Source organism: Cynocephalus volans, chromosome 16 (genome assembly GCF_027409185.1).
Source record: "Cynocephalus volans isolate mCynVol1 chromosome 16, mCynVol1.pri, whole genome shotgun sequence".
Taxonomy (NCBI): Eukaryota; Metazoa; Chordata; class Mammalia; order Dermoptera; family Cynocephalidae; genus Cynocephalus; species Cynocephalus volans.
The window spans coordinates 21,007,402-21,031,236 of record NC_084475.1 but is presented as its reverse complement, the minus strand read 5'-3'; the positions used below and the strand labels follow the sequence as shown (position 1 = coordinate 21,031,236).

The window sequence follows — 23,835 nt, the reverse complement described above, 5'->3', positions numbered from 1 at the left end:
CTGCTACAGAAAGCTCAAACATCTCCACCTGGAATGGCGTGTCCTCTGCATGATGACTGCCTGTCCCGTGCTGCCAGCCGATTAGAGTGGCCTCCCCATCCCTGGCTCCAGCTGTCTCCATGTCCCCTGCCCTCCACTCCCGTCACCCACTTTCAGCTCAGCACAAACGCAGCCGCACCATGGGGCTTCTCACCCTCCTTGTTCTGAAATGCCACGCTTGCAGCGGGTGCCTCCCATGCATGTAACTCTGGCCTCACAGTAGCAGGTTTTGTATCTGCTGTCCCCAGTGGATTGTGAGCCTGTTGAGGCCAGCGACAGGGACAGCTGACCCACGTCACCTGTAGACTTTAGCACAGAGCTCTGCACACAGGGCCCCTGGCTACATCCCTGTGGGGTGAACATGTGACTGTATGGGCCCAGCAGGGGTGAGGAGTTGGGAACAGATGTGGATTGGAGACAGCAGAGCTGGGCAGTCACGTGTGGAGAAGTGACCACTAATGCCTCGGGGCCTTAGCCATGTCCATACAGAGACTTGGTAGTGGCAGTCTGGGCCTCTGTGCCACTGTTCAGGTGTTTGGGGTTGGAAGAAGAGCAAAGCATTGGCAGGGACAGAAGAGGCCAATACAGTGCCTGGGTGAGACAGGCCCGAGTTTTGGTCAGGGTAGCTTCCTGCTGTGGTCAGAAGCACAGAGCGGCCTAAGGACAGTCTGGCACAGGAGGGTAACAGTGCAGGGCCCTAAGGGAAGCCCAGGAATGACAAGACGGGTGAGCCTGAGGAGCATTTCATTTTATCCCGGGAGAGAGAGGAAGGGACCAGCAGCGCCTACAGAAGGGAGGGGGCTGGGAGAAGGGGCAGGACCAGAAATGCAGGAGTCAGTGTGGAAGGGGGACCGGCACCCTCTTCCCCCCACGCCTATGGTGTGCCTGTCCCTGCTCAGCAGGCACTGTCATTTGGGGTGGGGCAGTCCACCCTCAAGAGGACTGGTGCGGATGACTCACACTGTCCACGGCGAGGATCTTGGCCCAGATGAAGACGAGTAGTGGCCTGAGCTCACGGGCCGAGCTCTGGAGCAGTTTCAGCACATAGGGGAAGATGCCGACAGACAAGGCCTAGGGGAGAGAGGACAGTCAGCGAGGGCTGTCTGCGAGGGGGCAAGGTGCACAGGGGCAGGTGGCATGCTCCGGACATAGCTGCGCCATCACCATTGGCACGTGTGGGAAATGCGACAGGAGGGAAGGGCCTCCCCTAATGTACAGATGGGCTCCTCCAGGTTCATTCATCTCTGACTTCATTCCTGGAATTCCTCGACTGGTCTCAAGAAACTAGAATTAATCTACTGGGAACCATCATCCCTGCCCCCCGTGGGCCTGTCTGCTCAGGCCCCTCGATGGTGGTGCACACATGGGGAGCTGCATTCACCTCTCCCAGCTCACTCCCCACCTCTCTAACACCTACATCTGCACCTGGGGTCAGCCTCAGGGGAAGACTCCTGCCCTGGCTAACATAAGGAGCACCTCTGGTCTTCCCAGGGGCTCTCCGGTGCTAGTTCCTGGCAGCGTTATCATCCCTGGGGGCACCCCTTGCTCTCAGAGGCAGGGCAATAAGAGAGGAGGGGGTCACAGTGTGTAGGACAACTGGGCAGTCTGGCTACTTTCGATCTCCAAAAATTTTGCTATGTCCTTATCCCAACATGGCTGGAATTCCAAAGACTTCCCAAAGGTATTCCCCTTTGCAGCCAGCAGAGTGAAGGCAGTGTGACCCAGGTCAACGTCCAGAGGCAAGGCCTGTATCCCTTCCCTACTAAAGGTCATGTTTAATGAGGAACGAGCACTTTGTTTCTCTGGTTCAGGTGGTCAGGCCCACACCTGAGAGCCAAAATCTGTACCTGTAAGAATACATCATTTATCCAGTATCTGTTTATATATAAGCAAAATTTCCAATTAGCAAAAGCTTCGTTCTTTACAGGACCAAAATTACTTTGAAAAAAGAAATAGCCACATAAAAGAAAATTTTTCTACAATGTTACAAATACATGCTTCTCTGTCTCCTTGAAGAGCATAAGGAGGACAGCCCGAGCTCCTCCATGGTGACTGAGCGAGGTCACCATGCACACCCGTGTGCACACACACAGCAGTGATCCAGGAGTCACACCAGACTTTCCCCAGATGACTTGACTCTGTTGTGAGCTAGCCAGGGCCTCAGGCGCCTTGGAGTATAAACGGCCAGATGATGAGGGCTGAGTTATTCATCCCACTTCAGATCTCTCTCTTCCTTCCATGTTGGAGTATGGATGATCATGCTTAGTTGACATCATATAATGAAAAACTTAAATATATAGAGGCAGGGAGACTACTCTGCTAGACTCTTCATGCTTCTGGCCTCGCTCCTGAGACATCAACTCAGCGCCCGCCTCGCCATCCCACCTCACCCGCATGCTCCTCGCCTGCAGGACGTGGAAGCAAATCCTGTGTCACGTGACTTCAGCTGTGAACACTTAGCGTACATCTCTTAAAAAATAAGGTCTCTTTTATTAAATGGCCTGGATGATGAGTGCTGAATTATTCTTCCTACTTTTAGACTTTCTCTCTCTTCCTTCGAGAGAGTCTTGGTCAGACTACTAATTATCACCATTGTTGACATTATATAAAGAAACATGAAAAAACATGATCACAATACCGTTACCACACCTAAAACGATGGACAAGTATTCTTTAATAATAACATCCAATATCCAGTTCATGTAAAATTTCTAATTGTTTCAGGAATATTAATTTTTCTTTTTCTTTTTCTTTTTTTTTTTTGTCTTTTTCGTGACCGGCACTCAGCCAGTGAGTGCACTGGCCATTCCTATATAGGATGCGAACCCGCAGCGGGAGCGTCCGCTGCGCTCACAGCGCCGCACTCTCCCGAGTGCGCCACGGGCTCGGCCCAATATTAATTTTTCAAACTTCAACTTTTAAACTTTTATTTGCAAGCAGAACCAATCAAGATCTGTATGTTATAATTGGCTGATAGGTCTCTTGAATCCCCTTTAGTCTGTATGTTCCCCTCAACCTCCCTTTTACTTTCCTTGTGCTTTATTGGCTGGAAAAATGATCACTTCTTGATTCCATTTCTGTCAATTTTTTCTGTTTTAAATGGCCATTTCTACCATTTTATAGAATGAGTAACCAGAAAACTGTTTCAGAACTGTGCCTAAAAGAGGAGTGAATGAGGATTCAAAAACTCCTCCTGGCTGTGGCCCGGGTGTGGCCTGGCCCAGGGGCTCCAGCTTCTCAGCAGTGGCTGGGGTGAGCCCTCTGTAGAAGGTGATACACCAAACACACTCTCTGTCCTGCAAAGTCGAAGTCTAACATCAGATGGAAGAACAGTGCGAAACAAAACAGAACCCCAAAACTTCATAGGCACACAGGGAATGTTGAGGGCCTTAGGATTTGCTGGATGTCCTCACGTTGGAAACTCACCCTATATCAAACAGCTGTGGTTGGTTCTGGATCAAGAAATAAGATCACAGAGTGACATGGAGCCTACTCTCCACCCCACCCACCACTCCCAGAGTTAATGCAGAAGGCACGCACCAGGCTTACCGCCCAGGGGCCCAAGTCCAAGAATCTTCCCAGCAAGTCCAAAGCTCTCAGCCGGTGCACTTGGCTTAACAGCACCTGGAAAGATAAGAATGAAATCGTGTCACTGCCGAACCGTGAGGTGCAGCCCTTTGAAAAAGTTCCCCGCACAAGCTGTCAGCTGTGCAGGGGTCTGACCACACTACTCAGATCTGTGTGCTGGTTCATTCATTCATTTACCTACAGCGGGTGCTCCGTTCTCTACAGCGCATGCTTTGATATAGGTTAAGAAAACACTTCTTGTTCCTTCATTACACAAGTAAAATATGCTCACTGCAGAAAGTCTTATAGCAAACACTTTTAAATTACATTTAAAAAAATAACTCACTGGTGAAATTTTGGAATGTAAAATTCCAGACATTGTTCTTTGTATACACACTTCCCTTATTTATTCTATACTGGATAATGTATTATTATATTTCTCATCTCCTTTTTTAACTAAATAATACATGGTGAGTACTGTTCCACATCACTAGGTATGTCCTGGCTGTGTCATTCCCAGCGGCAGTGTGGTACATCATTTATATCAATGTGCATAACTTGTATAAACAATTCCCTGACACTGGACATTTAAATTATCATCAAAGTTTCGCTATTATAAACAGTGTTGTGCTAAGTATCCTAACAGGCACATCTCCGCACATTTACATGCTTTTTTCCCCAGGACAGATCTGAGAATCAAAATCACAGGGCTGGAGAACATGTACTTATAGGACCAAACTTCCCTCCAGCTAGACCGAATCCCGCCTCAAGAAGCAGCCCGTGGGTGCTACTCCTGCTGCCTTTGCTGGCGACCACGCAAGCTCACGGCTATGTGACCTTGGGCAAACCACTCCACATCACCGAACCTTAATTCATTAATTTATAAGACAAGGAAAATAAAGTACCTACCCACAGGGTTTTATTAAATTAAATAACAAATTAAACACCTGTAGGACAACACTAGCCCATATTGACACTAATATCACCTGCTGATGTGACAGGAGAAAATATATCCTTTTAATCTAAATTTCTCTGGTTACCTGTGAAGTTAAGTATTTTTTCATAGGATAACTGGCTACTTCTCTAAGTAGTCTGGCCATGCATGTCCTTATTTTCTACTTCAGTTTGGCTCTTTCCTACTGATGTGTAGGGTTCTTTATAAATTAAAGAGAGCAACCTTTGACATGTGTTTTGCATACATTTTCTCTTTTTTTGTTATATCAAAGTTTTATGTTTTTCATGGAGTCATCTATATTGACTGTTTCCTTTATGGTGCTTACACTGGAGGGCATGTGTACCAAGTCCCTCTGATCTGGAGCATTTCTGTCCACTGCCTCTACCATTTCCTAACAGTGTGGCCTAAACTTTCAACTTCTGGAAACTTCAGTTTCCTTATCAAGAAAAATGGAGATAATAATACTTGAGCTTCTCGAAATTATGTGAGATAAAGAATGTAAAGGATGAGGCTTTTGGTCAAGATGGCAGAATAGACAGTCCCCAGTGTCACTCTCTCCCACAAATCAACCAATTTCCAACTATAAAAAAGCAACAACAGCCAAGCTGGGGCCGCTAGAGCTCAGGGGAAGAGGAGGAGAGACCTACGGAGTGCATGAAGGTGGGAGAAGCCACAATGCGAGAAAGAAAAAACTGCTCTGACCATTTCATGCCATGGCCACTTTAAGGCTGAGGCTGCTGAGCACACAGCGCAGGAGCTGGCAAAAGCTGCAGCTGTGCCCTTCAGATGAAGTTGCATGGAGGCGGCAGGGGAGAAGAGGGCCTTGGTGGCCCCCAGGCCAGCAGGACCACTAATAGAGTTCCTATGAACCCACATAGCACCAAGGAGCCACAACAACTGGAAAAAAGGAGCCACTCAGAGGCCAGTGAGTCATCGCAAGGGACAGGCTGTGTGCCAGGAAGTGTTTGCAGCATGGGCAGTGGGGGAGACAGGCCCACTGGGGGAACATTGGGGCACAGCAAGGAAAGCTGATCTGCCTCCCAATCAGCACAAGACCACTCTGAGGAGACTGCTCAAGAACACAGAATTGCATGGGGTGCAGTTTGATGAAAAGACTCAGGCCCAGATCAGAGTTTCTACATAACCCAGGTGTGCCGGGTCTCTGGCGAGCCAGAGGTACCTATAAAGTCAAACATTAAGGGCCGACCCCGTGGCGCACTCGGGAGAGTGCGGCGCTGGGAGCGCTGCAGTGCTCCCGCCGTGGGTTCGGATCCTATATAGGAATGGCCGGTGTGCTCGGTGCGGCCGGTCACAAAAAAAATAAAAATAAAATAAAGTCAAACATTAAAACCTGAGCCACACAAAAAGCCTTCCCCCTAGGGATCAGCAGCAAAGCAGCAATTTACTTAAACCACACAACTCAAATACTGGTCCCCACAGGAAGTTCCCCCATTCTAGAAGTAAGCAAAGGACAAAAAGTTAGTTCTGGCTTAGGCATATTGCCAGTGTCTTGGGGCCTGCCCAGGGGACCTGAGGCATAGAGCCGAGGACTGGACCCCCTCTCCCCAACCAGGCACACCACCAGCACCTCGGGGCCTGCCCAGGGTCCGGGGACTTGAGGAATGGATCTGGGCACCAGATCTCCCCATCAAAACCAGGCACACCACCAGAACCAAGGAGCATGCCGAAAACGTCACCTCCATGTGGGTGACCCACCACAGCCACCACAGTAACCACGGCTGTTGTGAAAGTGGCTAGACGCCACAACCACCATGCAGATGGTCCACCAGCCACTAGAGTGCACTGACACAAGGAGTCACCAGCAGAGACCAAGGAAAAGAAGAGGATGTCTCTCTTCACAAAGCCCATTCCAGAGTGACAGAAGAAGCATCTGCTCTATGATAATACTGGGGGACCTGAACACACCTCTCAGCATTGGACAGCTCATCTAGGCAACACATCAACAGAGTAACCATTACTCTTTTAGAAGGAGAGAAGTCTAGGGTTATCAGAGGTGGGAGGGGTGAGTGGGAGGGGTGAGTGGGAGGGGTGAGTGGGAGGGGGGAGTGAGAGGGGGACAGGGAGAGATTGGACAAGGGACATAAAGAATAAGTACGATTTGTAGTAATATTGATTTGATAAACGTATGTCAGCATTGAACCCCCAAAATATGTATAATCATGATTCAATAATAATAAAAAAAGAATGTAAAGGATCTAGCGCGATGTCACAGCTCCAGAAGTTACAGGATGGCTCAGCCTTTCAGAAGCCCTTGGACTGGCGACTGCTTGTTTTTAAAGCACACGAAGCTGCCTGAGGTTCAAGATTCTAGATAACCCAGGGCGAGGAGAGCCTTCTGTTTTCTAGGTTTGTGGAAGGAGGTGGTCCTAGTCTTAGCTTCAATCCATCAAAAATCAATGACACCAAAAATACCTAAAGCTTACAGAGATGGTTTTATGATCCCTGTTGATGTTTAAAACCCTGTAAACAGGTACAAAGCTCAGTTTTTGAGGTGAGCAGCTGCAGATTAACTAGCAGTGTAGGAAACAGCTGTGCAGGGCTGAGAGGTCTGATGAGAACAGCTGCATCACCTGTCTTACATGTGCACTGACCCGGTAACAAGTCTCCATCACAATGTTTTACGTACAAATGACAAAACCTGAAGGGACGCCAGTTCAGTCTCCACTGTGACATGACCCTCTCTGATTCGCTCAGCCTCACACGGCAAGAGTGGCACATGCTGAGGAAACACACGTTAGTGCCCCACAGAAGTTAAAATTGTTTTTAAAATAAGGACTGTTTTTTTAATAGGTTTGTATTTGTACTTTAAAAAACCCTGCCCCAGGATCAATGGAAATTACAGAGACAAACAATGGTGAACTGAATGAATTATTGAAATTTCTTTTCACCTGAGGCAATCCAAACTAAAGATTAATCATGGCCACACGAACACTCAAATTAAAACAGAACTCGAAGGTAGTCAAATTTCATTTGCCTTGTGCACAAAGAGAGTGTTCCGGCTTCTGGACTGAGATACATTTGGTAGAGCTGCCTGGTAAAAAACCAGACCCTCAAGTTCCAGCCCTGGAGTGCTGGACCCTGCAGGCCGGGCACCCAGGAACATCTGATAATCAGTGCAATTTTGGAGTCACTGAGGTTTATAATACGTACAATAATAACACCGAGGCTATTATCCTGCTGCCGCCTAATAATAATCCCGTACTTTCAGACCCCAAATCTTATTTGTAAATAAAATGACGCATTGAGAGCAAGCAAGGTTTTCCTAATGAAATAAATGCTCATACTGATTTGCAAGATCTGTGTTAAAGGTGCTAAAATTTTATCCTATAAAATAACTTTCTTCCCTCTCCTTTCTACAGTATTGATATTCCTCATTCTTCTGCCAGGGGCTTCTCTGCTCACATGCCACCCGAGGGGAATGCAGACAGGAACGTCAAGTCATGGGCAGAGCCCCCGCAGAACCAAAGGCCAAGTGCACCAGGACTTTGCAACCCTGCAATATTTCAGAATCCTCCGGAGGTGACAGCGCCCAGCAGACACCACCAACGAAGAGTTGTGGCAAAACAGAAAAATTTTTTTAAACATGAGGTCTTCCTATTCCCTCTGCTGATTTATATTTTTAAAAGGCAAAAAAGGACGTGGAGGCTGGACAAGACAGGCGTGTTTCCACATTCACATTTACACAAGGGACACACAGCAGCTGGCCTGTGCGACACCTCACAGGACCCTGGATGGTCAGTCAGCAGCTAGTGCCACCAGGTTTGAGGAGGAGAAAATTCGCTCTGCCTTGGGGAAAAAGGAGCAGGGATCTGAAAAGCTATAAAGACTAAAATTTTCTCCCCTGAAGTAACATAGTCTGACTTGCCAAAGCACCAGAGGGTAATTTACGGATAACAGGGTCCAGGCTTTGGCAAAAGTGAAGGTTCTTAAGATAAAGTATGGGGAAGTTAAGCAAATTAATGAGAAAGAAGCTGGCCCTCTGGGCCACTCCAGAGGAAGCAAGTCCCCCTGTGCACTGTCATTCCTCATTTTCTGGTAAGCAAAGGTTCACATGTTGATCCAGGAGGGGCACAGCAGGGGACAGGCCTCTCCATCATGACGGCGAATCTGCAACTCACGTTTGTGTGAAAAATCACATAGAACATGCCTCACTTTCTTTTCAGAGTTATTTTCCCTTATTTTGCTATCCAAAAGTTGGCTTTACTAGGATCTCTCTTTCCCTGAGGGAGTGTGGATTGTAAATGGAACATTAAAAAAAAGTCAATAGAAGGCCATTGACGAAAGGATTGTGTGCCAGACCTGAAGAACTGGATTCAACACGCTTGGCATCGTGCTCCTGTTTTCGAGAAGACGGTACTAACCATCACATTGCTGAAATAACAGGCGGGTCGGGGGAGAGCCACAGTGTCCTCGGATGGACATTCTGGTGACCCAAGTGGAGTTGTGGAGCACAGCAGAGCCAACCTGTGCCACTGCCAACCTCCAATCCTGTCTGTCCTGTCACTCATACCGAGCCATCTTCCTGCACTCGTTTAAAGAGAAAGACACCAAATGTCCAGTGATTTTGGTTTTGTTGCACTTTTTGGTTTTGAAAATGTTTGTTTATTGCTTACCTTGTAATCTCAGGATGTCCTTAAACTAATTTAGAAGCATATAAGAGGAACAGTAATAATTTTTGCATGCATTTTATAATGCCCGGAAGGAAGCAGGTACAGTGCACAAAAGGCACAAAAGGACCTGTGGTGAAGAATCGCAGTGTCATTCTTTGTTGTCCCCGGACTGTTGACGCCATTGTCACATGTCCACAACCTGTATATGCACATTCCCTCCTCAGCTCCCTCTGCTGGCTGAGATTCCTGAGGCAAAGTCCTGGGCGAGGGGACACCTCAGTTCTGCTGCGTGAAGACTGAGCCCCCATCCCTGGCTGCCTGAATGCTGGAAGGGAGGGTCGCCTTGTCCCATGACCACAGCAGAGATAACTCTTCCTCTGTTCTTAAATGTCCCCTCGGAAGCAGGAGCCACTCAGAGTGAACATTTGGTCTGGAGGAGATTGATGATGCTGTCCATCACGATGAGGTTAGCAGCCTTAATAAGAAAGTACAAGCCCTTCTTGGAAGGAAGCGAGGTACATGTCCTTAGACAGGGTGATGATGACTCTCGCGTCCCTACTCCTGAGAGGCAAGGTAATCTACCTAATCAGCCTCTGGGGAGGAGATGAGCTGACCTCTCTGGCGCTCAGCATGGCTGGCCCGGAGGCGGAGCTCCTTCTCTCCACGCAGCTGGGAAGGCCCCCCGTGCCCTGCTGCTGGCACGACCCTCCCCACGGATGCCCAAATCTTCTGCCCACGTTCAACCAACCCCACCCCATCACGAAAATCTTTTCCAGCTTCTGAAGTGAGTCAGTAGACCTTGGTGTCTACACTGACCAATGGTGGTTAAACTCCTTGGATGCTGTCCCAGAGTAAAGCAGCTTTTCTTACACCACGACCTGACCCACACACCTCCCCCACAAGTGCACATTCACTGAAACAAAAGTTTTGTGAAATCTTCCTAATTTCACTGCCTATGAAGAACCCGGTATTTCCCTCTAATCTCATCAACCAAAAAATCAGCTGTTGGGACCTGAGAAAATGATCTCCCAACCCAGGAATGGGTCATGGTCTGAATGTGATCAACGCCGGCCCAGGCACCGTGCCTGGGTGCGCCCCAAGAAGCAGGGTGGGAGCCCACCAGGGCCTGTCCACAGCTCGCTCATGCGCCTCTTCCTTTCCCTCCGGACCGGCTCACAGCTCATGTCCTTCCGGAAAAAAAGGAGGCAGTGGTGCTGAGAGCCAGCATGACAGGACGCTCGTTTGAAATTCCTGAAGTGCAAACGGGAGGGGTGGGAGAGGGCGGCTGGCGACATTCCACATTCATATTTAACTGAGGATGGAGGAGGGGAATTCAACAACTTTATCAGGAAAGCCCTTTAGGGATAAATATGCACTTGGCCCAGTGATTCCTCATTGGATTTGTGGCCCAGAGCACAGCCACAGGCACCCACACACCTAGATAAACCCACCCCTGGGGACTTGTGTGGATTTGGGCTTCCTTCCAGGGACACCATGCCCCATCTGGCCTGGCTGCAGAAACTCACCTGCAAGACAATGGGTAGCTGCTCAGGGGGGTTCCTGTTCTCCACACCCATCGTGAGCCACACCTGGAACGCTGTCAGCTGCTCAGCAAAGAACGGGCTGTGCTGTGGGACAAGCGGAGGGGGTTATGGTTAGGGACCCACGGTTCTCCAGGAGACAGGCTTGCCGCTGCATGCCCCACCCAGCAGGACCATGACAGTCCAGGGGAGGGACGGACGGTGGTGAGAAGGGTCACACTCTGCATATGCTGTACAGGAAGAGCCAATGAGACTTGTGAGTGAACCAGAAGTGGTAAGAGAAAGAGGAGGTCGAGCATGGCACCAAGGCTTCAGGCCTGAGCACCTGAAGAATGAGGTCACGGAGCAGGAAGCTGCAAGAGAAGCACGTTTGGGAGAAGAATGTCAGGCATTCAGCCCCAGACACGCTGAGCTTGTGATGTCTACTGGATATCCAGTGAAGACACCACTGGGCAGCTGACTACACGAGTCTGCGGTTCAGGAGAAAGGTCTGGGCTAGAGACACAAATTTAGGAGGCACAGGCACACAGATTTTTTAAAAAGTTAAGTGAGAAAGAGAAGGGACCCAGGACTGAGCCTGGGGCCCTGTAATATAGAGGCCAAAGAGATGAGGAGGAATCTGCAAAGGAGACAGTGAAGGCCATGGAGGGACAACAGGAGCACGCGGTGGGCTGGACACCAGGGATGAGAGTGTGTTGAGAGGATGACCTGATCAGACCCATCAGGCAGCCTATGAGGCCCCTCGGGGGATGACCGCAAATAAGTACACAGTGTATCCTGTGAGTGGGCCTGGGCTCGCCAGCTGGCCTCACTGTGTGGCCGCAGCTCAGAGTGCACAGGGGTGGTGGGTAGAGGGAGTAAGGGGAGTAGGACCTAGTTCCTGGTCGTGGGGAAGGTGGGGTGAGGATGGCCAACAGGCGGCAGGACCACTGGCCCGGTGCTAGTGAGTCAGAGGGACACTGGAGTCAGGGTTGGGGGGACAGCAGGAGAAGCTGGCAGTGGGTCATCAAATTGGCTTGTCCTCACACAACTAGGGGCTGCAGAGTGGTGCCTTTACCAGCAATGACAAGCACCAGGTAAGACACAGGAAGGAGGCTAAGGGAGGCGGGTGACAGGCCATGGGGAGAGGGTCTGGGAACTGGAAAGCCTGCTTGGTTTCTCTTTCTTATAGGTCCATTTCAGCTGAAAGCACAGTTCTGCCTTCCTTGAGTTCAGAAGACAAATCAAACACAACTCAAAAAATAGAACTCTCTCCCTCCCATCCCCTCGCCCCTCTTTCCCGCTTTCTATTTTCTCCCAGAGGGAAGCGGTGACTGCATGTGAGAGGTGGAGGGCGGGGATCCCCTTGTCCCTTGCCACGGCAGGGTCTGGCTGTGCTCCCGGGTTCCAGCTCATGTGGACACACGTGGATGCGTAAACGCACGGGGCAGGCACTCTGGAGCCCACCTCCAGGCGAGCCCACGGGGAAGCGGTGCTGGAGCCCGGGCCTTCATAAGGAGTCAGCGCCTGGTGAGAATTCGGCAGGGAACGTTCACCATTTGGGAATTCACGTTTCTGCACATCTGCTTATGTAAGGTAATCCCATTTGCAGGGGAACCTGTGAAGGTGGAATGGAGCCCCCAACGTAGTTTCCTGTTTTCAAGTGTGGATTATTCACAAATTGGTTTAAAAGAATCTCATTGGGTGCCTGCCCCCCACCCAGTGAGAACACAGCTGTCCTGAGTTAGGGAGCCCTCCAGTCTGTGGACAACCACACCTCCTCTCTCTTTCACATTAGCTTTCACCCTAGAATTCTCTCATGTCGCTCACTGCTGGAGCAACTGCTCCACGCAGAAAGATGACACTTCCTGATTGTTCCAACTAAAGCCGAAAGAAAAGGAAAAGAAGGCCGTGGCAGCAAGGCGTGCTGTGATGTTTGCCATACTTCCTGAAACCATGGGGAAGCTGACAAGTCAGGGCCACTCCTGCCACAAGAGTGGCTCCACATTTTAAATAATGTTCCATAAAGCATCTTGAGAGCTGCCCCACATTTCTCTAATGGTTTATGGAGATGATATTCTGGACCAAATCCCCCAGACCACCTCCCCTGCGTGTCACAGCCACGGTGTAGATTCTTGGGGGAAGCAGAACCAGGATGAATGTTCAGGAGGACAGCTCTGGCGCTCATCCTTGTGAGCGGAGGGCTAAGTCACCTGGCCGCGACCACATGCCTGGGCCTCCCAGGACAAGTCTGTTGCTGGGCGCTGTGCTCTGCTGCCAGCCCAGGGGTCCCAGGATTTGTGTTCTACAAGCAGGTGCCCACGCACAATGGAGCGAAAATGGGAAGGTCAGGGGAGAGACTCGGGGTTATGACTAATCCATCCAGACTTTGCTACGGCTAATCTTAACGCACCTGCTGTTTTTCTCATTTGCTGTTCCTGATCCAAACATGCTGAGATTGGCTGACGTCTGTCCTGACAAGCCATGCCTCTGTATGTTTGGATCAGGGATAGCAAGTGACAGCCTGGCCATGATATGCTTAAAAGTCACCTGCCAGGGGTCAACCTGCCTGGATGACTTCTCAGTTTGCAGAAGGGCTCTCTCTAATCCCTCCAAGAATGTCAATTATCCCGAGCTTCCCACTATGTGGGAATCCTCCTCCTGGACTCTCTCCCTGCGTCGACACACACCAATGCTGATAGGGGTCTATTTCGTTGTTAATTAAATCTGCCACTTCTAACTGTTGATTTTGGAAGAGTGACATATATACTAGGCTTTCTTTTTGTGTATCTAGAAATGAGGTTTTAAAATGAGGCCAGGAAAGTATGGGCAAGCACCAGAATAAAGTAGTAAATTTAGTCAAGTTGCTATACAAGATCACTTGCAAACAAACTATATGTATATATATATATGAATAAGGAGAAAACAGAAAACTAAATTTAAAGGTACCATTTACAACCATGTTGATGGATTAGAAGACTCAATGGATTCGCAGAGTCACTGTGATCTCTATCAAAATCATGGCAGGTTATTTGCAGAAATTAACAAATGAGTAAAATTCATACGGAAATGCAAAGGGCCAAAAGTAGCCCCAATAATCTTGAAAAAGAACAAAGTTGGAAGATTTAGACTACCAGCTTAAAAAAGTCTCATAAAGCTTTCATGATATTGACTGTGTGGTACTGATGGAAGGACAAAGCTCCCAGCGGTTCGGAGAGCGCCTGGGAACAGCCCACGTATAGCTGCCACCGGACTCCATGCAGATAACAAGGGGAGAGCTGGAGATCCACGCGGGGAAGAACATGCCCCTGCCCCACCCACACCACACGTATGAGGGAATTCTAGAGAATGCAGGTCTGACCGTGAAAGGGAAAACAAGGATGCTTTAGAAGAAAGAGAGGACAATATCTGCTCAGGGATGCTCCTGGAGTCAGGGAAGACTTCCTAAAACAGGATACCAAAAGCCCTAATCACAAAAGAAAAAAAAACTGATCAATTGGACTTTGTTAAAATAAGGGAACTTCTGTTCATCAAGAAAAAACATTTAAAAGGTGAAAATGAAGTCCACAGCATGAAAAAGGATAGTGACACCATGTGACCAAGGATTTGTATTCAGAATATGTATGGAACGACTACAAATCAATAAACAATAGATAGTACAAAAGAATAATGGTCAGAAGACTTGAGCAGATGATTTGCAAAAGGGGATATCCAAATGGCCAATAAAAATGTGAAACGATGCTCTATTAACCATCAGGGAAATACACAATAAAATCTCAAGAAAATACATTTTTGTACCAAACTGTAATAGGCAAATAAATAAACAGCAGTTAAAACTCTATGCCACAGGTAGGGATATAAACTGACTCAGTTACTCTGGAGAGTGGCTGTGGGGAGCCGCCCACACTATGCTGTAACCGCCATTACAACATGGCGCTGACAAGTCACTAGACTAGAGCGCGCGCTGGGAATTCCCCTACCTCCGATCTCTTCCTCTCCCGTGGCGTCATCTGGGCTGATGGCGCCACGCCAATCAGGGAAGGACACGTCCTAAGCGAGGGACTGAATGCTATATAAGGGGATGGGTTTTCGTTGTTCGGGGTCTCCGCCCTAGTAGCTTGTGCACTGCCTCTCAAGTTGCATTAAAGCTTTACTGCAGAAGGATCCTGTGTGTACCGCGTCTTTCTTGCTGGCGAGAGAGCTGCGCGGGACATCTGGTGCCGAAACCCGGGAACTTGTGTCATCTTCAGCACCCTCGGAGACCCCTTGGCAACGAGGAGGATTCAGAACTGCAGGGAGGTAAGCTCAGAAAGGTATGCTTGTCCCCAGCTTGGGATTGGACCCGTCACTTCTGTGAAAGAAGCGGTTTGTGTTACGATAAGCCGCGGTGCCTCTCCAGTAAATTAAGTTCCCCCTGTAGATAAAGGGGCATTATGGGATCCACACAGTCCACTATTTCTGCTTTGGATGCAGTACTGAGTCAACGTGGAATTAAGGTGGGGAACTGCGTCCTTAAGAATTTTGTGAAAGAGGTCGACCGGGTAGCTCCATGGTATGCTTGTTCTGGCTCCCTAACCCTGACCTCCTGGAACAAACTGGGCAGAGACCTCGATCGCAAATATCTCGAAGGGGACCTGAGACAGGGCACCAAGACAATATGGAAGTTTGTTAAGAACTGCTTAGAAGATGAGGGCTGTAGGCTGGTGGTGACGGAGGGACAAAATACTTTAGAGGAAGTTCAGGACAGCATGTCAGAATCTGAGCGAAGTGAGAGGATGGGTACCCGCAAGAGGAGAGACGTCTCCTACAAGGAAAAGGACCCTCCCGGTGAGTCTACCGACAAGGGAGTGAAAACGGAAAAAGGACCTCCCGGTAAGTCCGCAGACGAGGGAGTGATTTATAACCCGAGTGAGGTTCAAAAGAAAAGGGGGGGCCCTTACCCTGTGGAGGATTTAGAGGCCTTGAACATAGGGGAATCAGACTCTGACTCCCTCGACTCTAGTGAGGAATCAGATCTAGAGGAGGAAGCCGCTAGATATGAGGAGGAAAGGTATCACCCCGATGGGTGGAGGAGGCCCTTTAGGAAGCAGGAGAAGCGGCCGCCCCCAATGGCTCCCGCACGAGCTGCGCCTTCAGCACCTCCACCTCCTCCCTATGAGGGGCGCTCCAATCCTCTTTCTTTTCTTCCTGATAAAGTGAGGAGAAAGGTGCAAGCCGCCTTCCCAGTTTTTGAGGTGGAAGGCGGAGGGCGAATCCATGCCCCTGTTGAGTACAGCCAAATCAAAGATCTTGCCGAGGCAGTTAGAAAGTATGGGGTAAATGCCAATTTCACTGTAGTAATGTTAGAAAGATTTGCCGGCGCCGCCATGACACCTGCGGATTGGCAAATGCTGGCTAAAGCTGCCCTTCCTACAATGGGCCAATACATGGAATGGAAGGCGCTATGGCATGAGGCGGCACAGGCTCAAGCCAGGGCAAACGCTGTCGCGTTGACCCCTGAGCAGCGGACTTGGACTTTTGATATGTTAACAGGCCAGGGCCAATTTGCCGCTGATCAGACAGCCTTCCCATGGGGTGCTTATGTTCAAATTTCTAGCACTGCCATCAAGGCTTGGAAGACGCTCCCCAAGAAAGGGGAAGCCTCTGGGCAGCTCACAAAAATTATCCAGGGACCTCAAGAACCATTTTCAGATTTTGTAGCTCGCATGACAGAGGCAGCAGGGCGTATTTTTGGAGACCCTGACCAAGCTGCACCTCTTGTTGAACAACTTATTTTTGAACAGGCTACACAAGAATGTCGAGCAGCTATAGCCCCGAGAAAAAATAAAGGGTTACAGGATTGGCTCAGAGCATGCCGAGAACTTGGAGGTCCCCTTACCAATGCAGGGCTGGCTGCCGCCATCCTACAGTCACAGAGACCATTGAGGCAGGGGATGAACAGGAGAACCTGCTTCAAGTGCGGCCAGGTGGGACATTTAAAGAAAGATTGTCCCGCCCCAGATAAGGACAGGGTGTCCCTTTGCTCCCGTTGTAGCAAGGGGTATCATAAAGCTAGTCAGTGCCGCTCCGTCAGGGACATCAAGGGGCGACTCCTCCCGCCACCTGAGGACCAACACAAGATGGATTCAAAAAACGTGAGGGTGGGCCCACGTTCTCAGGGCCCTCAAAAGTATGGGAACAAGGTGGACAGAGGCCAGGGGAAAGGGGAGAAGGTCCAGTCAGAAGACACACAAGAATGGACCTGCACGCCTCCTCCGACTTCTTATTAATGTCCCATATGGGCATTCAGCCGGTCCCCGTTCAACCTATTGATCCTTTGCCAACTGGGACAATGGGCCTCATACTTGGCAGAGGCTCACTTACCTTAAAAGGTTTAGCTGTTCATCCAGGTGTGGTCGACAATGACCACTCTGAGGTTCAAGTCTTGTGCTCATGTCCAGAGGGGGTTTTTTCCATAAGTGAGGGAGACAGAATTGCACAGCTTGTCCTTCTCCCTGATGATACTCCCCCCGGGATTGATAGGGGGAAGATGGGCTCCTCTGGAACAGACTCTGCTTATCTGGTTCTCTCCCTCAAAGATAGGCCTAAATTAAAGCTAAAAGTAAACGGGAAAGAATTTGAGGGCATCCTAGATACGGGGGCTGACAAGAGTATCGTGTCCTCTTTCTGGTGGCCACGGTCCTGGCCCACCACAGCATCTTCACATACTTTACAAGGCCTCGGGTATCGATCCAGCCCCATAATCAGTTCTACCGCCTTGTCTTGGGAGACGCCAGAAGGACAAAAGGGACGGTTTACCCCCTATGTATTGCCTCTCCCAGTTAATCTCTGGGGAAGAGATGTTTTGCAAAACATGGGCTTTGTATTGTCAAATGAATATTCCCCACAGGCCCAACAGATGATGCAAAACATGGGTTATAAGCAGGGAGGAGGCTTGGGACGTAGAGAACAAGGCAGGATCGAGCCGATTTCCCCCTCCGGTAATCCCGGCAGACAGGGCTTGGGTTTTTCCTAGGGGCCATTGAGGGCTCGATGCCCATACCGTGGCTTACAGAGGAGGCGGTGTGGGTTCCTCAATGGCCTCTGTCCTCTGAAAAACTGGAAGCTGCCACGAGATTGGTGGAGGAACAATTACAGCTCGGTCATCTAGAGCCTTCTGTCTCCCCCTGGAATACCCCTGTTTTTGTCATCAAGAAAAAATCAGGGAAGTGGAGACTCCTCCATGACTTGCGAGCCATTAATTCGCAAATGCGCCTGTTTGGTTCAGTACAACGAGGTTTGCCCTTACTCTCCGCCTTGCCAAAGTCATGGAGAACAATAATTATAGATATTAAGGATTGTTTCTTTTCCATTCCCTTGTGTCCAAAAGATAGACAGAGGTTCGCATTTACTCTGCCAGCCACTAATCATTTGGAACCTGATAGAAGATTTCAATGGAGAGTTTTGCCACAAGGCATGGCCAACAGCCCCACTATGTGTCAATTATATGTTCAGTTGGCACTTGAACCCATTAGGAAACAATTCCCAACTTTGATTCTAATCCACTATATGGATGATCTTTTAATGTGTCATAAGGATTTAGAAGTTTTACAGGCCGCATATCCCCTTCTTTTTAAGACTTTAGGATGCTGGGGGCTTCAAGTTGCCACAGAAAAGGTTCAGTTTGCGGAGATTGGCTCGTTTCTAGGAACGGTCATCTACCCTGATAAAATAGTTCCTCAGAAGCTGGAAATCCGTAGGGATAATTTGCATACCTTAAATGATTTTCAAAAATTATTGGGAGATATAAATTGGCTGCGGCCATTTTTAAAGATCCCTTCTGCTGAGTTAAAACCTTTATTTGATGTCCTGGAGGGGGATCCACATATTTCCTCTCCGAGGAGTTTGACTCCAGCAGCTATTCAAGCCTTACAAATTGTTGAGAGTGCCTTACAAAATGCTCAATTACAGCGCATAGATGATGCCAAGCCCTTTGATTTATGCATTTTTAAAACATTTCAATTGCCCACTGCAGTTTTGTGGCAAGATGGACCCTTGCTATGGGTTCATCCCAATGTGTCACCAGCCAAAGTTATCTCTTGGTTCCCAGATGCAATTGCTCAGCTTGCACTCCGTGGGTTGAAGGTAGCCCTTACCCATTTTGGAAGGGAACCCAAAATTTTAATAGTGCCTTATACAATGAATCAGGTCCAAGTGTTAGCTGCCACTTCTAACGACTGGGCGGTGTTGGTCACTTCCTTTGCTGGGCTGATTGACAATCATTATCCACGACATCCGATTTTACAGTTTGCCTTGAATCAACCTATTGTGTTCCCACGCATAGTGTCTCAAGAACCACTTGCGAATGGGACTGTAGTGTATACAGATGGATCAAAGACGGGCGTAGGTGCCTATGTGGTTAATAATGAGGCTTTTTCTAAACAGTATAATGAAAAATCACCTCAAGTTGTAGAGTGCTTAGTGGTGCTCGAGGTCCTTATCACCTTCCCAGGCCCGATTAATATTGTATCAGATTCCTCCTATGTGGTTAATGCAGTTAAGATTCTTGAGGTGGCGGGATTAATTAAGCCCTCCAGCAAGCCTGCCCGAATTTTTCAACAAATTCAACACATTCTTCTCAACAGAAAATTCCCTGTGTTTATAACACATATTAGAGCTCATTCGGGCCTGCCTGGTCCGATGACTCAGGGAAATGAGCTAGCAGATCGGGCTACTAGAATGGTTGCGGTTGCCCTATCATCCAGGCTAGATGCAGCCACAAATTTTCATTCAAAATTTCATGTGACGGCCGAAACTTTACGCTGTCGATTTGCCTTAACCAGAAAAGAGGCTAGGGAGATTGTTACTCAATGTCAAAATTGTTGTCAGTTTCTGCCCACCCCGCATGTTGGCATTAATCCACGTGGGATCCAGCCACTGCAAGTTTGGCAGATGGATGTGACACATGTCCCCTCCTTTGGGAGGCTTCAGAATCTGCATGTCTCGGTAGACACATGTTCAGGTGTTCTTTTTGCTACTCCATTAACAGGAGAGAAAGCCTCACATGTTATCCAACATTGTCTGGAGGCATGGAGCGCTTGGGGCAAGCCCAGGGTGCTAAAAACAGATAATGGACCGGCCTACACTTCTCAAAAGTTTAAACAGTTTTGTCATCAAATGAATGTGACCCACTTGACTGGTTTGCCTTATAATCCTCAAGGACAAGGCATTGTGGAGCGTGCTCACCGCACGCTCAAATCCTACCTCATAAAACAAAAAGGGGGACTTGAGGAGTCATTGCCCCCAGTCCCGAGAGTCGCTGTTTCTATGGCGCTCTTTACCCTTAACTTCCTAAATCTTGATGCACACGGCCATGCGGCCGCTGATCGTCATTGTTCAGATCCTGACCGACCTAAAGAACTGGTAAAGTGGAAGGATGTTTTAACGGGACAATGGAGAGGACCGGATCCTATCTTGATAAGATCCAGGGGAGCTGTTTGTGTTTTTCCACAGGAAGAAGAAAACCCCTTCTGGGTTCCAGAAAGACTTACCAGGACAATTCTGGGACCGACACAGGATGACAAGACCAGAGAGATGGGAGCCCCCCCTGATCCTGTTGATATTGACCCTGACCTTGTTTGCGACGGGGGAACCACGCTGGGGAATCCTGTCGGTGTTCCCTCTACCGATGCCAATTCACCATGATGCAAAATTGTTCCCTCGATTTTTTAGTACCAATAGAACCTTAGATTTGCCTTATTTACCTATGGATGAGGAGATAGCTAGTATTGGGGGGAATAGGAATTTTACTCTTGATGGCAGCCTATGTTTTTTGATCGTTTCTAACCGATCTACAGACGAGGCTCCTTGTATAAAACTGTATAACCAAACTGCAGCATGGTTTGATTTCCCAACACAGTCAGCCTCAGCCAATGCCACCTGGATATCAGGAATTTGGCCCGCCTTCGAGCCAAAGGGGAACAGCAGTAGCGTTCCCTCACAGGCAAAATGGGCCCCATATTGCTTGGGATCCAGAGTAGCAGGGGACACCCCGCCCTGGACGGGCTGCCAGTCTAAAAAGACGGGGTGGGCAAGAAAAGATAAATTTACCTTTTCACCTTATATGGGTACTATGTATAATGAGACCTCTCCAGGCTACAATTGGACATATCAAAATCCCTTGATGGCGACCCATACCAACCCATTTGATGTATGGTTGTTGTGTGGGGTGAATGGTAGTTGCACGGATCTTTCCCCGTTTGCCTTTGTTAAGGGGGGAAGTTGGGGGAATGCTACCTTTAAATTCAATACTTCTGACATCTTTGAATCCTCTGTGTCCATCATAGAGTCTGGGAAAAATGTGTCTGTGCCGCCAACACCAGTCTGCCTTTATCTCCCCTTTGTGTTTATTCTAGTCAATATAACGGTGGAGGAGAGTCAAATTGCTTGCAACAATGATACCTGTTTCTATGCACAATGCTGGAATGCTACGCTGTCTAATCAGTTGTCTCAGTATCTTTCAGGAAATTGGACAGGAGACTTTGATGCGCTGATGGACCAGCTACGTTCTGCCATTGTGTCCGTGAATTCAACAAGAGTGGATGCCTCCTTCGCTGATGGACTGTCCTCCTGGATTGGAGCCGCCGTGTCCCACTTCAAGGAGTGGGCGGGAGTAATTGGGGTTGGCATGCTTCTTTGTGGTGGAATTGTGCTCTTACTATGGTTGGTCTGCAGATTGACAACCCAGATACGGAGAGACAAGGTGGTTATAGCCCAAGCGCTTGTAGCTCTAGAGCAGGGAGCCAATCCCGATATTTGGCTATCCATGCTCAGGAAATAAATTTTACCAACTCCCCCTTTTTTGTTTTTCTTCCTTTGGCTGGCCTCCCTGAAAGTTGATCAGCGGAGTTCGCCCTTGCTCGTATTGGCCTCATCTTTCAAAGTCCACTCCAGTAGATCCCGAGACGGGCAACTTCCCCCAGACATGTACCGACCTAAGACATGGTGCCCGGTGGCGATAGGGTTAACCTGTGACGGGTAAGGTCATAGTCTGAGACGGGTCGACCTAAGACAGGACTGCTGGTGAAACAATTTTGTGGCCATTAAGCTTGTACCAGCCTCTTTATAATAAAGAAGGGGGAGGACGCCAGCACCGAAGACGGGCTCCTCCACGGGGCGCTCCTCAGAGGTGACCGCCGAGCGGACGGTGCCCACCACGTGCCGCACCTCGGGGCGGTTACAGCATAGTGTGGGCGGCTCCCCACAAGTGGCAGCATCTACTAGAACCAAACATATGCAAACCCATGACCCCGAAGCCTCTCCTCTAGTGGATACACATGACAGAAACAGGCACCCACATTCACCAAAGCCACGTGCAAGAAGAAGCGGTACCTGGGCTGGGTCAGGAGAGTGGGGCTCAGGCCTCAGGCACACAACCGAGTGGGTGGGTGGGTGGAGGAGGGCACCAAAAAACTCAGTTATGAAGATAAATAATATTTATAAGCAATATTGAAAAAGAAAAAATTAATGCAAAAATTCATAATGTATAAAATGTCAACATTTCAAATAAAGACAGGACCAGTAGTACGGACTTTTCCTTTTGCCTTGGACTCCAATGTGGCTGGGCTTGGCACAAGATTTGCGAGGGCTGCAAATTGGAAACTTCAGATGCCCACTGGCCAAAGAACAGACAGAAAAATTTTGGAGTATTCAGACAATGGTATTCTACTCTGCAATAAGAGCGAGCTACAACTACAAACAACAAAGACAGCGTTGAGTGAGAGCGGTCAGACACAAGGACTACATCCTGCATGATCCCACTCACCCAAGCACAAAAACGAGGAAGCAGCTACCTGGGGGGAAAGCAGTAGCCAGAAGGCAGCATGGAGGGGGTTGCGGGGCTGCGAACTTGCGGCTGCCGATGCAGGCGCTGGCTATGTGAGCATGCTTGATGTGTGTACATTCATCCAGCTGAACATTCGTGATATTTACAGTTTTCTATGTGCATGTTACACCTCCAAAATACAAAACAGAAAAGTGAAAACACAATTAAAAAGCTAGTGTGGAGTCCACATCCGTTGTCCTTTCCCTGTCCCTGACACCCCAATTTGGTGAAATTACCCCCAAATACGGAACACGGATTCTGGTAGGATAGAAGTGATAGAGTAAGATCCTTGGCAGAGATGCCTGGCACTGAAACAAGCATTCAGTTTAGAAGGAACACACATACAGATAGAAACTGTATTGTTTTATACAAAAGCAGACAGTTTGGATCTCTCAAGAGCACAAAGTGAAAGCATGCTCAGAGTTCAAAAAAGCCAAAGTGTTTTATGAGGTTTTCCAAACGTATTTGCAGCAACAGCATGTCCTTCCCAGGACTGCCCAGGCTCTTGAAAGCCGCTCTGGTGGGAGTGGAGGGCTGGGGGCACGTGGCAGGGAGGCCAGTGGCAAGAACGCACGAGGGTCATGCACTCTGTCCTAAGCACTTAACCCACGCTAACTCGTTTAGTCCTCACAATGCCCCCTTGAATCAGATACCACCATATTCCCCCTTTAAAGTGGGGAAATTGAGGCTCAGCCCAGTGAAACAGCCAGGCACCGTGTGGGCGGGGTCAGGGCCCGGGCGATTCTCACCCTCTCTCACGTCACTGCAGCCTCTGTGGATGGCTTGGAGCTGCCCCCACGCGGCAGTGCTTTTTGCCTATGTGCCTGTGCCAGGCTGCCCCGCACCCTCCAGCCCTGGGCCAGCTGTGCCTGCCATGTCTTCTGCCAACTTCTAAATTGTGCTCTGCCTTGGTGTGGGAGGCTCTTCTCTTTTCTTGGGGGTCTCTTGAGCAGGGGCTGGGTCTTACTCATCTATACTCATACTTGGTGTCTCAGATGTAGCAAATGCTTGATAAATGAAACACCAAGAGGGGCTCTCATGAGCGGCTGCGAAGACCCCCGGGTGGAGCTGCGTTTACTGTCAGGTGCCATGCACCAGACGAGGTCCAATCCACACAAGAGCAACTCAGCTCCACCGCCTGAGCAGCCTGGCCTGGGGACTGGATGCCTGCAGAGCTTGGGCATCACGCCCACAGCGATTCCCATGCAGGCCACTGTCCCACAGAACTGAGAGTCATGGGTTGCGGGGAAACCCATGCTCC

At 49.0% G+C, this 23,835-nt stretch overlaps 1 protein-coding gene across 1 annotated transcript in view; it reads right to left on the bottom strand.

Annotated features, from left to right (window-relative positions):
- RPTOR (regulatory associated protein of MTOR complex 1) overlaps positions 1-23,835 on the bottom strand; it is a 417,690-nt gene that overhangs the window by 104,987 nt on the left and 288,868 nt on the right. The window contains exons 11-13 of the mRNA XM_063080629.1: positions 10,718-10,819; positions 3,579-3,662; positions 1,000-1,110 (exon numbers count right to left, since the gene is read on the bottom strand). Coding sequence (XP_062936699.1) covers positions 1,000-1,110; positions 3,579-3,662; positions 10,718-10,819 — 297 coding nt within the window. The remainder of the gene's footprint in view (positions 1-999; positions 1,111-3,578; positions 3,663-10,717; positions 10,820-23,835) is intronic.